This window comes from Pleurodeles waltl, chromosome 6, assembly GCF_031143425.1.
Source record: "Pleurodeles waltl isolate 20211129_DDA chromosome 6, aPleWal1.hap1.20221129, whole genome shotgun sequence".
Lineage (NCBI taxonomy): Eukaryota > Metazoa > Chordata > Amphibia > Caudata > Salamandridae > Pleurodeles > Pleurodeles waltl.
The window spans coordinates 1,530,335,435-1,530,350,083 of record NC_090445.1 but is presented as its reverse complement, the minus strand read 5'-3'; the positions used below and the strand labels follow the sequence as shown (position 1 = coordinate 1,530,350,083).

Here is a 14,649-nt window from a genome sequence, read left to right as displayed (position 1 = left end):
TTCCTTTTGGCAGTGCGGATCAGGTGGTGGTGTTCGCGTGTAGCGTTCTTGAGGGCGGTCATGTTGTCAGCGGTGTGGTCCTTGCGCCAGGCCTTCTCAAGGGCACGACAAGTTTTCTTTGATTCTTTGAGGGTGTCAGAGAACCAGAGAGGTTTTTTGGTGTTGGTCTGTCGATGCGTGCGTTTGAGGGGAGCAAGGTTGTCAGCGCAGTTGGAGATCCAGTTTGTGAGGTTGAGAGCTGCGTCGTTGGGGTCGGTGGTGAGGGTGGGTTGGTTGGCGGCGAGAGCGGAGAAGAGTTGCTCTTCAGGGATCTTGTTCCACTGTCGACGAGGGATGGGTTGAGTGCGGAGGTGGGAGGTCTCGCGTCGGAATGTGAAGTGGACGCAGCTGTGGTCGGTCCAGTGTAGGGCAGAGGTGTGGCTGAAGAAGACGTGTTTGCTGGCGGAGAAGATAGGGTCGAGCGTGTGTCCGGCGATGTGGGTGGCGGTGTTCACCAGTTGTTTGAGGCCGAGGTTGGCGAGGTGGTCGAGCAGGGTGGTGGTGTTGGGGTCGTTGTTTTGTTCCAGATGGAAGTTGAGGTCGCCTAGGAGGATGTAGTCCGGTGAGGCGAGGGCGTGCGGGGAGATGAAGTCGGCGATGGCGTCGCTGAAAGAGGCGCGAGGTCCGGGAGGACGGTAGACGAGGGATCCTCTGAGGGTGGTCCTTGGGTCGGTGCGAATCTGAAAATGCAGGTGTTCAGCGGCGAGGGGGGGGTCTTCGGTGGAGGTGGTGACGCTGATGGAGTCTTTGAAGATGATGGCGACACCTCCTCCTACTTGGTTGGTGCGGTCTTTTCTGGAGATCTTGTAGCCTTCGGGGATGGCGGGTAGCGATGTCTGGAGCAGAGGAGGCGTTCATCCATGTCTCCGTGATGAAGGCGACGTCCGGGGCTGTGGAGTCCAGGAGGTCCCAAAGTTCAACGGCGTGCTTGTGGACGGAACGAGCGTTGACCAGGATGCACTTGAGGTGGTTGATGGCGCGTGGGCTTGTGGTCGTGGTAGTTGCGTGGTGGAAGATGCGTTTGCAGGAGTTGCAGGCGAAGGGTCCATGGGTGCGTTTGGGGTGAGCTAGGAAGCAGGTTTTGGAGCGCCCTGGGTTGAGGGCGTGGAGGGTGGTGGGGTCGTAGCGGATCAGCGGGGCTTGGGGGAGCTGGGGACCAGGGGTCGTGGCGCTGGGCGCGGGCCAGGCGCGGACGGGCGCAGACGGGCTTGCCTCTGGTGCGCCTCCGGCACGCCAGCGGCGTGCCCGCTGCGCGCGCCCCGCTGCGCAGTCGCGCAGCGGCCGCCATAAGAGGTAGGAGGGGGGGGGAGGGGTCAGCTGGGGGCGAATGGGAGCTGGGGGGCGGGGGCGTGCAGGAGGTCGCGGCGGGAAATCGCGAGGGAGGGGGGGGGACAGGTAGAGTGAGAGGAGCTGGGGGAGGGGGTTTAGGGTGGAGGAGGGTGAGTGTTAGGAGGTTTGGAGATTAGGGAGAGAGATAGGAGTAGGGTTGTGAAGATAGGGGAGGGGGGGTTGTAGAGGTGGGTGAGGGAGAGAGGTAGAGTGAGAGGATAGGGAGATAGGTAGTAGAGGGGGTGGCGGGAGGGGGGGAGAGATAGAGAAATAGATAGAGAAAATAGATAGAGAAGTCGATAGATAGGGAAATAGATAGATAGACAGATAGGTAGGTAGGAGGAGGTGGAGAGTGGGGGAGTTAGATAGTGAGATAGGGAGCTAGAGAGATAGGAAGATAGGAGGAGTGAGGGAGGTAGATAGCGAACGGGTTAGCTAGGGGTGAGAGAGGGGGAGGCGAGTGAGGGAGGGGGATGAGGAAGGAGCAGGAGGGCAGGCTCGGGGGAAGAAGATGGAGGAGGTAGAAGAGCCGAAGACAGGAGAACAGAAGACAGAAGAACAGAAGACAGAAGAACAGAAGACAGAAGAACAGAAGACAGAAGAACAGAAGACCGGAAGAGCAGAAGACCGGAAGAGCAGAAGACAGAAGAACAGAAGATCGGAAGAGCAGAAGAACAGAGAAGAACAGAGAAGAACACAGAAGAACACAGAAGAACCGAGAAGAAGAACACAGAAGCACAGAGAAGAACAGAGAAGAAGAACACAGAAGACCGGAAGAACACAGAAGAACAGAAGGGAAGAACAGAAGAACAGAAGGGAAGAACAGAAGAACACAGAAGAAGATTGCAGAGGGGGAGCGAGGAGGAAGAGACAGAGAGGAGGAAAAGAAGCAGGAGCAGGAGAGAAGGTGAGTGGCGCGGGGCAGGGCGAGGGGCTGGGAGGAGGGGGGGTACTTACAGTTAGGTGGGTCTCAGGAACACAGGAACTCGGGAACTTGGAGGAGCTGCAGCGGCAGGGGGAGCGACCTACCCTTGGGTCAAGGGTCGCTACCACTGTCGCGCAGCGGCCGCCATAAGAGGTAGGAGGGGGGGGAGGGGTCAGCTGGGGGCGAATGGGAGCTGGGGCGTGCAGGAGGTCGCGGCGGGAAAGCGCGAGGGGGGGGGGGGGGGACAGGTAGAGTGAGAGGAGCTGGGGGAGGGGGTTTAGGGTGGAGGAGGGTGAGTGTTAGGAGGTTTGGAGATTAGGGAGAGAGATAGGAGTAGGGTTGTGAAGATAGGGGAGGGGGGGTTGTAGAGGTGGGTGAGGGAGAGAGGTAGAGTGAGAGGATAGGGAGATAGGTAGTGGAGGGGGTGGCGGGAGGGGGGGAGAGATAGAGAAATAGATAGAGAAAATAGATAGAGAAGTCGATAGATAGGGAAATAGATAGATAGACAGATAGGTAGGTAGGAGGAGGTGGAGAGTGGGGGAGTTAGATAGTGAGATAGGGAGCTAGAGAGATAGGAAGATAGGAGGAGTGAGGGAGGTAGATAGCGAACGGGTTAGCTAGGGGTGAGAGAGGGGGAGGCGAGTGAGGGAGGGGGATGAGGAAGGAGCAGGAGGGCAGGCTCGGGGGAAGAAGACGGAGGAGGTAGAAGAGCCGAAGACAGGAGAACAGAAGACAGAAGAACAGAAGACAGAAGAACAGAAGACAGAAGAACAGAAGACAGAAGAACAGAAGACAGAAGAACAGAAGACCGGAAGAGCAGAAGACAGAAGAACAGAAGATCGGAAGAGCAGAAGAACAGAGAAGAACAGAGAAGAACAGAGAAGAACAGAGAAGAACAGAGAAGAACAGAGAAGAACACAGAAGAACACAGAAGAACCGAGAAGAAGAACACAGAAGCACAGAGAAGAACAGAGAAGAAGAACACAGAAGACCGGAAGAACACAGAAGAACAGAAGGGAAGAACAGAAGAACAGAAGGGAAGAACAGAAGAACAGAAGGGAAGAACAGAAGAACACAGAAGAAGATTGCAGAGGGGGAGCGAGGAGGAAGAGACAGAGAGGAGGAAAAGAAGCAGGAGCAGGAGAGAAGGTGAGTGGCGCGGGGCAGGGCGAGGGGCTGGGAGGAGGGGGGTACTTACAGTTAGGTGGGTCTCAGGAACACAGGAACTCGGGAACTTGGAGGAGCTGCAGCGGCAGGGGGAGCGACCTACAACAATGTGCTGTAACCAATGGTTAAAGTAATATAGGGGACTTTTTTAATACTTTGGGAAAGCTCAAATGTCTTATTTATGTTGCCGTATGTGAATGGACATGAAACCTTCATTGAGAGGATTACTTATAAGTGTTAGACGGAAATAAATTCACCATTTTAGGGAGTCCCTCCGGGTGGATTACATAATGAGATGGTCTCTTCTGATAATCAACAAAGTGTGATGCAGCAACATACATTGTACCAGACATGCTTGTATGTTGACCACTGTAAAAAATGACGAAACATCCGGATTCCTTGAGAAAAAGTATTTTGGAAGCCCTTGCAATAAAGAAGACACTCAGAAAATAGAAGCAACTGTACGGCATTTCAAACACTTTTAGTTCATGAAAATAGGGTACATGCTTGGATTACTACTGTTGCAGAAACAGTTTGAGAGGTGAAGCACAAAAGCACAAATAGGTTTTTTGACAAGAGGAGCACAAAAATCCTCAACTTACATCACATGTTAAGGTTAAGTTTACAATTTGCTTCACTCAGGCAAATCCAAATATTGAAAGAGAACAAAACAGTTGTAAGCAACATTATAAAATCCATATCATTTCTATAAAAAAAAGTGCTGGGCATCAAAGTTTCTCTTACAAGCCCACCAATAGCCACATAGAATGCAAGGGTGCCAGATACGGACACTGCCTGGTTTTCATTCTACTTAATTTTTCGTTCTTCCACCACCTTTAACTTCCTGACTGTTCACTCTCTTATAGGCTCTTTTTGATTGACTTCCTCTTTTTGTGACTGTTTTCCTCCCTTTCTTGTTTCCGTCTCTTGCTATGGGTCAAAGTCTGATGGAGAAAAGTAAGTTCTGGTCTCAGAATACAAGTCCCAGTGCTACCCACCTGCAATCACTGGCACAAATTAAGCACTGACCCTAAGCAAACTCTTTATTTTAAGACCCTGATAAACTGACACACCAGCTTTGTAAAGCAAGAGTAAGGTTACCAAAGTATGAATTAGAATTGGAGAGCGTTGACTCTCTGGCCTAAATCATCAAGCCCTGCACCAACTTACATACCTTTGAAGTGCTATGCCCAAACTGGTATTTATTTACATACAAGCACTGGTCTATCTAAAAAGTAGCATTGTGCCCTCTGTCCTTAGCTGATCCCAGATATCTATGGACTAAAACCTTCCAACAGTAAATTTGTGACATTGGCTCCAGTGGGATGAAAGGTGTTTTTCTATCTACCGAATTTAATATCACATTCAAATATTATAAATACATGTTCTAAGAGTGACTGGTTTGTATTAGAAGTTCATACCTTTGTTCTTTCTGTAGAAAACATCTGGTAGCCTATTGGCACGCTTGAGATAGAAGAAAGATGCCACAGACAGTATTAGGAAGAGGCTGATGAAAAGGGTGCCTAGAAGAAGAGAGACTGCCACCTCAGGACTCCCTGGGCAGAAGAGAAATAACACATGAATTTACCAGTCAGGGTTATTAAACCTAAGTACCAATAAGGAATGTTTGGTATAGAAAACAAGTCTAATACAGGACAACCTGTATACAAACACATATTCTTAATCAGAAATCTCTCTAATCAGTCATGACAATTTATTTTCAAGAATGATCAAATCTTTGAGAAAGCTTTCAATTAGAGATGTAGTTGTTTTGGGGAAAACAAAAACAGAATTCCCGTCATCTTAAAATTAAACTTGGCCCATTATTCATCTTGTACTGTGCAGGTTTTTTATCCTTGCCTTTCTGTCTCTCACCCCGAAAGTGACCCAAGAAGCTAAACTCGAAAATGCTTGACATCATCAACATGAGGGAAATACAGCACACTTGTCCACATTGCAGCAATAACACATACACATGCTAAAACTTTCTGTGTCCACTTTATCTGGCACTTGGCTCCATGGAGGAGAGATTGCAGACCTGACCTGTTCTGAGAGGCAACCAAAAGTGTGTTAGCATCTAGGGGCGTAACACTGAGATGTGTGACCACTGTCACCAGATGAATGTTTATGCTTCTGATGGCCCTGGACTCAAGCCAAGACCAAGTAGGTATGCATACCCTCCTTTTTTGTCCTTTAGACGGTGCTACCTAGAAAGGTCTGGTTAAAGATAGAAACTAAGTTTGCCTCCATCTCCTACTCACCCAGGCCCTCCACTCACTACATGGTCTTCCCTTTCTCTTGGTTTCTCCATTTTGGAGTCTGCTCATTCTCACCCTTTCTTGTTATTTATTTTGAGCTCTGTGTCTCTTACATTTCAACACATCGCTCAATTATTAGAGGTTCTGTGTCAGTATTCTCATCCTCAGTTTGTCTCTCTGACCAATCTAAGCTCATTGCTATCTATCACCCAATCTTCCTCAATATCTGCAACTTTTACGGTAGTTTGGAAACTCCAAAATAAGACTGAACACAGTCCTCATCCAGTCTGCATAGGGTACAGCCTCATAACATGTCTCTATAGTGTTCCGTCCCAAAGCTTCTGCACTTTTAGTGTAATGGAAATAACAAGTGTCACTATTACCCAATGTAATGGTACTCAATTGACCTCTGACTAAAAAGCTGAGTTGGCTTTACCAGGATTTGAAAAGATGTCAACAGAAAGTGCTTACCTTGCAAAGCCATCTTATCAACCTAACCCTATTATAATCACTCTTATAATATTTTGTGTTAACTAATAATGCTTCCTTCCACAACACAATGGTAGCCTGAGAAAAAAATAAAACTAAGAAGAATAACTAAAGCTCTCTGTCTCGCCTTTCATTTTCAAGATCCCTCTGCCAAAGGTTTTTTAGAATCTGGAAAGCACTCTATGATGGTGAAAAACAAACACTGACAACAAGTTCGACTTATTCTCTCCCTAAATGATCAGGTAATTTAGTAAAGTGGCAGGTACCAATAACTTACAAAGTAAAAAAACAACACTAAGTTAGGAGACTAGAGTACCTAAACCATACCCCATGTTCCCATTACCTATAAAAGACTTTAGAGACTAATTTCTGTTATTAGACAAATCAAACGTCTGTAATGGAGATGTAGGAAACAAATAAACCAAAGTTGGGACATTTGTGTTTTACCTATAGACTGCCACTGTGCGTGCCACATTGCAGTTACAGATTTTTAAGAGCTTCACGTAACCAGAAACAAACTTTGCAGCAAGTGAAGAACAGAGCAAGCATGGTTTAATATTACATCAAACAGCATTTGAGCACAGAACGAAATTCATTTTCCAACTGCAGCCAAACAAATACCTGAAACATCTTAAAAAAGAAAAAAAAGAAAAATAAGTTGTCAATACAAATACAGCAAGTTCTTACACTATCTCTATAACACTTCTTCCCAGCCCTCACTAACTACCTTTATACATCCTTACAGGTCCAACAAAAATAAGGGTTTCTACAACTACCTACCTAAACAAAAAAGACATGCAATGTGAAAGAAGTCAAAGACATTAAAGGAATAAAAAAAACACCTGTACACAACAACATAATGAATTATAAAGTGCAGATCTTTTCCGAACTATCCTAAACTCTGACCTGACCCTGGCATTGAACTTAGTAGGACAGCAGCTTACGTACACAATAACAAAAGACACTCACCTATACTGTGCACGCCAGGGGCAGTCGTGCTAGTGTTTATGTGCAACTCAGACACTCGTCCACTGGCTGCAGAACAAAAATATGAAATAAAGTACATTATTTACAGCTACTAAAGAATACAACGCAACTTTCCATTGTATACATTATTACACACGACTTTACGCTACCCTTCACAATAATTACCAAATTAAGCACTTTCTCTCTACTTGCCCCTCTACATTCAACTATAATATCATTTCTTCTAGTAGTTCAAAAGGATTCCAAAGCTTTTCATTCTCTGAGTACTCATTTTATCCTAAGATCACAATATAAAAACTAATGTCTGAATAAAGCAGGCTTGCATCATTATATTCAAACAGAACTCGAAACCTCGACTCACAAGACTAAACTGATGAAGACAGATACATGTTTTTATTCTGACGCTACCAGGCAGTATAAGCTTTCTGGTTGCAAAACACCTACTGTGGGTTTACCAAGAACTTACAGGGTCTTATGGCCCCACACACTGCTTGCCACGGGTTGCTTTCACTGTCACGCATTGCATGCTTCTAATTTGAAATATTTACTTGTCCCAGCTTGTCCATCTTGTGTGTCGCCTCCCATGGGGCACAGCCTCTTCACTATTCCTCAGATTGCTTAGCTTATATCCATCCACTGCTCACTTTAAATAAAAATATATATTATTTTCTTTTATTTAGCACTTCATAGAGTGCATGTGTTTTCCAGGAATCTCCCTTATTTGCGTCCCCATCTCCAAGCACTACGTGGCATACTCTCATGTGCTGCTCCATGGCTCCCTCCACGTTTCATGATGACTTCTTGTTCCTGTGCTTCTCCCATGGTCCTCATGTTGCTCTCCCCTGTGTTCGGATTTTCCACTTATCCTGTCTAGTCCCCACTGCGTCACTCCCAACACTCCTACATTGTCCCCTACTCCTGTCTTTTTGCATTTTTTTCTGAGGAATGGGGGGAGGGTAGTGCCATTCAGAAAACTGCTGCCAGGTCCTCCTCCTCCTAAAAAATAAAAAGTGCAAATAAAACTTTCACTACAATGTTTGAGATTTGCCACTTTGTAAGCAATTATGTGTAATGAATTATGCAAGCACCCGTCATCACACATGCATGCCTACAAAATGATGCAGCTACATATTGGCATCATTTTTTTAAAAACTTTTGGCCATGTTGCCGTGTGTCTTGCTGATGGTCCCCAGCCACACAGGACACTGGCAAAGCCAACAGGTCTACATTTGAGATCTACTGGCTTTGCCAATGCTTGTTCAGCAATGCTCTGGAAATCCGTGGACTATCAAATTAGAGAGTACTCTTCATGGGTCATGAACTTCAAAAAAATATAACTCATCATAAATATATGTACCCTTACAGATACTGATCTAGTTATTATTCTACCTGGGCAAAGCCCGTGTTAAGATTTACCTGCGGACATATTCCATTTCCCATGTGTACAGTCTAAAAAGTGCTCCCAAACCCAACAAATATACTTTGGCGTGCCAGATTCAACGGAAACATTGTTTCTTTCTAAACAGCAGGATGTTGTAAGAATTAATTCAGAAACAAACAGGCACTGACAAAGCCAAGAGCTCTGGGCTTAATGCCAGTGCACAAATGTCCACTTGGTCATGCTTCGGTTTACATGCCAATGATTCCTGGTGGAGCAGTAGAGAGTATTGGGCATAGAAAAAAGGTATGCAGAAGAGAGACAGTTGCATCCATCGTTTGGTGTCCTTCCTAATGCAGAATGCTCATGATCTCATGACCACAACATACAAGAACATGTGTTCCACTTGTCTCTGAAAGCCAGAATGTAAAGTGGACACTTTTGCCACAGTGTACCTCTAAGGCGAAATGAGGAGAGAGAAAGTGGAAGAGGGGATGCAAAAGGTGCTTGTTAGACCTGACAGCCTTAGGGTGGTCACCCCTAACTTTTTGCCTGCATCCCTCCACTTTTGAGATACTGTTTTTGCTGGTTTTTAGACTCTGCACTTTTTACCACTGCTAACCAGTGCTAAAGTGCATTTGCTCTCTCCCTTTAAAAATGGTAACATTGGATCATACCCAAATGGGCTATTTAATTTACTTATAAGTCCCTAGAGTGCACTATATGTGCCCAGGGCCTGTAGATTAAAAGCTACTAGTGGGCCTGCAGCACTGATTGTGCCACCCACTTAAGTAGCCCCTTAACCTTGTCTCAAGCCTGCCATTGCAAGACCTGTGTGAGCAGTTTCACTGCCAATTCGACTTGGTATTTAAAAGTACTTGCCAAGCCTAAAACTCCCCTTTTTCTACATACAAGTCACACTTAAGGTGTGCCCTGGGCAACCCCTAGGGAAGGCCGCTGCGTAGGCAAAATGACATGTGCCCATGTAGTTTACATGTCCTGGTAGTGTAAAACTCCTAAATTAGATTTTACACTGCTGTGAGGCCTGCTCCCTTCATAGGCTAACATTGGGGCTGCCTTCATGCATTGCTTGAGTGGTAGATGCAGATCTGAAAGGAGTAGGAAGCTCATGTTTAGTATGGCCAGAATGGTGATACAAAATCCTGCTGACTGGTGAAGTTGGACTTTATATTATTATTTTAGAACTGCCACTTTTAGAAAGTGAGCATTTCTCTGCACTTAAATCTTTCTGTGCCTTACAATCCACGTCTGGCTGGGTATAGGTGACAGCTCCTTGTGCATTCACCCAGACATACCCCAAACACAAGATACTCAGTCTCACTTGCATACATATGCATTTTGAATGGGTCTTCCTGGGCACACCCCCTACTGGGACCCTGGCAGGCAGGATTGAACTGAAAGGGGACCTGGTGCACTTCTAAGCCACTCTTTGAAGTCCCCCCCCCACTTCAAAAGCACATTTGGGTATAAAAACAGGGCCTCTGCCCTTACCAACTCAGACACTTCAAGACACTTCCTGGAGAAGAGAACCTGAACCTGCATCCTGCCAAGAAGACCTGCCTGGCTGCTCAAAGGACTCACCTGTCTGCTTTCTGTGAAGGACTGCTGCCTTGCTGCTCTCTGGCTTTGGTGAAGAAGTGCTCTCCAAAGGCTTGGATACAGCTTTCCTCCTGTTCCCTTTAGTCTCAGAACCAAAAATACTTCATCTCTGCAAGAAGGACTCATTGTGCGGCGAAAATCGTCGCACAGCCAGACAGAAACGACACAGCCTGCACGCCGATCCAGAACAACGCAGCCCGACTTCGCAGTGAGAAGATTGACGCAGCGCCAGCGTAGCGACCGGAAATTCGACGCACAGCCTCACCGGATCGACGCACAGCTGATCCGGTATGACGCAGCGAGACTTCCAGATAGAAATCGACGCAGCGCCTGCCATGCAGTGGAAAATTCTACGCAACGCCAACTGGATCGACGCAGCTCCTCTGAATTCATCCTAGCAGCCCCGGAAATCCACGCATCGTCCCTGGGGCGGCTGAAAACCCCGCAACCCGAAAAGGATTCACAACCAAGTGCCGGAAATCGACGCACAGCTGTCCCTGCATGAAAACTAAACGACGCATTGCCGTGTGCTGCCCAAGAAATCAACGCACACGCATTTGTTTCCACGCATCTCCTCCTCTGCAGCCGTTTGTGGAGATTTTTCACGCAAACCAGGTACTTTGCGCTTGAAAGAGACTTTGTTTGCTTTTAAAAGACTTAAGACACTTTATATCACTTTACTGTAATATCTCTAAATTTACTTATTGCATATTTGATCGTTTTGACCTACATTTATCCAGATAAATATTATATATTTTTCTAAACACTGTGTGGTGTATTTTTGTGGTGCTATTGTATGGTTCATTGCACAAGTACTTTACACATTGCCTTCTAAGTTAAGCCTCAGTGCCAAGCTACAAGAGGGTGGGCACAGGATAATTTGGATTGCGTGTGACTTACCCTGACTAGAGTGAGGGTCCTTGCTTGGACAGAGGTAACCTGACTGCCAACCAAAGATCCAATTTCTAACAGTGCTATATCTATATATCCAAAACCGGAGAGAAGAATCAGTATCTCTGTCACCCATATGCGTCTCGGTGGTTCAAGCCACGTTATTGTTTCAAAATGTCTACTTGCTGAGAAATTGAGTCTCACCCCAATGTGCCCCTCTTATAGTGGTTATGACGCAGCAATTTTGGCAAGCGCTGATGTGTATTTTATTATTAAAGCTCTTAATTCAGCATTTATGGCTTAAGTGTCGTCTGGTTTTCCCAAGAACATGACCACCTTTTTATTTTAGTGCAGCCGTCCATAGTTGCATTCAAACATGTGAAGTCTGTTTATTTTGACATCCCTGTTGAACAAAAGCAAGACTCTGGGCAGACCTTTTGGGGTCAGGTTTCGTTGATCTATAGGCATGTGAGGATCAGGCTCACATTAGAGTTCTGACAAAAGCATTAGGAAAGCATGTTTAAAAAGAAAAAAAAAAAATATATATATATATATATATACACACACACCCACACACACAAATGACTGCACTCTGAATACAATCCATGTATGAGAAACCAATCTGACAAGGTTTGACTATCAATAACGTAACATATACATATCAATAACGTAACGTAACAGTAGAAGCATACTGTAATATGAGCACCAGTCATAAGTATTAGGCGTGAGCAGAATCCTACGTGAACCTTACTGTATGTGGATTTATTTGAAAAGAAGTGACAAATACTTTGGTTTACAGCTGCGTTATCAGATGTGACCTAATGTACTGCAGTATATTTTTTATGTATAGCGAAATAACTCACAAGAGGCTTCAGAAATGGAATATGTGCTAAGAGTTACTTCTGGGGCAGAGATTAATCTCAAATAGTGCTGCTTTACAGACTTAACATGCCCATAACAAACCTCCTGAGTATCTCATCTAAGAACCAAATAGACTAATGTATTCAGGGTCTGAACATGCTCAAGGTCTGAATGGGATAATGGAGCACTGCTCAAGGTCAGGAACAAGCCTATGGATTCTAAAGTATTTGCCTTTAAGGACAGAAGTTTGGAGCTGTATGTCACAGCTTCACCCATCCTTTGTTTTGAAGATTAACGTGGAAAAGTTTTGCTACTCATTTTCACCTGGTGCTTTCTGACCTCCTAGCACCCTTATGTTTGAGTTCCACATAGTTGACAGCCAAGCACCAATCTCTAGTTGACTGGGGAACACCAAACGTACTCACACAACACATATCAATGGAATAGTTTTTTCCTTGCTTTTTGGGAGACTGTCCAAGGATCTTCAAGACTGCATGGTAAAACTGGGCTAAAATATGAACGGCATCCCTTATCAAGGAATGTATGCTTGTATAATTCTGCCATACCCATAAGAATCAGCCCTAAAGGACCTGGCTATCATTGTATGCTCACAGATATGTGACTGCCCTAACAAGTAGCCAGCTTTATGGATTAGGCTTCCTTACCCTAGAAGCTATTCTGCATCCTGTTTCACCATAGAAGGAATTGAATTGGCAAGGGTAGGAGTCTGCGAAAATTCCTCCATCCCCAAAGGCTGGCTGCAAAAAATTTGAAATTAATATCTTTAGGAAGAGCTACACCTTGATGACCTGCACAAACCTGAAGAAAATTATCTTAGACTTGTGTGCTACCCACTGAGCTACACCAAGCTCGGATCAAGCTGCACAAACACCTGATGGAACCTGACTTGAATTACCTATCTGTAGAATGGGAATGTAAGACGAGCATCACAATCAATCAAGATCACAGAAAAGATTCATAGAACCAAAGACCTATGCAGACTGACCAAACAGCAAGCTAATTAAAGACCTACACAGGCAGACCAAAGAATGAGGGCAAGCCAGCCATCAGGGGTAGTGAGCAGTCCTGGGTGGCACACCAGCTGTAGGGGTGTGATTCCACCACACAGTAACACTGTCACTCTCCCCCAAGTTCCTCAGTTCTCATGTGCCCCATATGGTTGCTGCACAAGACTGCACTCCCAGGCCCCTGGTAGGCGCAATACATCATTTTGTAAGTTGGTTACCTACCAGCAAAGTACTGATCTCTGCAGAAGAGGCCTTCTCAAAGTGCTGGCAATATATGATTATATACTTATGGATTTCAGGCCTTTTTAACTGTGGCCCAAGTTGGATAGCCTTCTGGCCCTCCTTGGTTTGCAGTTACTGAACATCCCCCACCAAATCCAGGGTGTGAGATATTTAGTTGTGGAGCTATGTACGAATAGCATAGTTGTGGGGCACATAATGAATAAGAGGATGCCATGTTGGTGGTCCCCCATTTTTGTTTAGTAACATGAAAGTGGGGTGCCATGCTTAGGCACTATAGACTTGCGATAGCTACCCCCCTCCAATTTACTATGCATGCCTCAGTAGGGCTTACTTTCTCCAACACTCCATACAAAGGCAACTATTGCCAAGTTATGGTGAGTCTGGTTCTAATCCATAATTATGAACTCTCAAGATACACAACAGTAAACTGCTTGGCAAACAATCATTAAAGAAATCAAGTCCATGGTAATAAAAAAGTAGCAGGCAGCCCATATCTCATGGGTACTCACACAACCTAAAGCTAGAATATGCTAGTGAGTACAAATACCTAGATGTTCTATTCGGTGACCGAGGAGCCTTTTAACAACATAAACATGTGCTACAATGGAAAAGCAGTAACTTAACAGTAGCTTTTCAAACTTTAAAAAGACCCATGGCTCAGTCTTAGTTTTGAGCCACTGCTAAAGCTTGTCGCTGCCAAACTGCTACCATCTTTAACATATGGCAGTGAAGCCGTTCATGGGAGGGATGCTGCTGCTCTTGATGCAATCATCTCAAAAACCCTTAAGTTCAGTTTACCACATAATGCCTCTCCCACCCAATTATGACTGGAATTGGAACTGGACAAAACAATCGCTAGAATTGGGGCCTACTTGAAAACCTGGCAGAAACTAAAATCGACAACAAATGATACCCTAAGCAAAACCTGTGGGCTAGAAAAATTGAGGTGTCAAAGCACCCCTGCTCCAACTTACTTGGCATATTCATTTTGGGATTGTAGCATCTGTCTTGTAGCTTTTAAACAAGTAATTAATAATTTAACAGGGAAGCAGATAGTAAATGAAGCTATGCCCCCCCTTCTCAACATGAAGGTCTCAAGGGTGGATGGTTCTAAATCACCTCACAACTCTCAAGACACAGAGCTATTTGATCACAGACAGACTCAGATCTAAAGAGGGAATTTATGGGATTCCGCTTTGGCCACCTATCAACCATGCTGCACACACCTTACCCTAGCTTCAGCAAACGGTCACAAGGTCTTATCATTTATAAGGGTCATGTGCTGAAGATTTGTTGTACATTCAATGTATTTGCCCTAAACATTTAACTGAAAGATGGGCCCTCCTCAGGATGCCCTTAATAATAGGGGCATCCGTTCTGGCAGACAAGCTGTTGTAGCTTGTTTTAACCATCAGGATACACTTTTAAATTCCC

At 45.3% G+C, this 14,649-nt stretch overlaps 1 protein-coding gene across 5 annotated transcripts in view; it reads right to left on the bottom strand.

Annotated features, from left to right (window-relative positions):
• Window positions 1-14,649, bottom strand: part of C6H1orf159 (chromosome 6 C1orf159 homolog) — a 153,302-nt gene that overhangs the window by 47,228 nt on the left and 91,425 nt on the right. For all 5 annotated transcript variants that reach the window (XR_011205056.1, XM_069241105.1, XM_069241106.1 and 2 more), the window contains 2 exons: window positions 7,177-7,242; window positions 4,882-5,016 (listed from right to left, as the gene is read on the bottom strand). Coding sequence is in view for 4 of the 5 variants with exons in the window: in XM_069241105.1 (XP_069097206.1) it covers window positions 4,882-5,016; window positions 7,177-7,242 (201 nt within the window). In the remaining variant the exon portion in view is untranslated. The remainder of the gene's footprint in view (window positions 1-4,881; window positions 5,017-7,176; window positions 7,243-14,649) is intronic.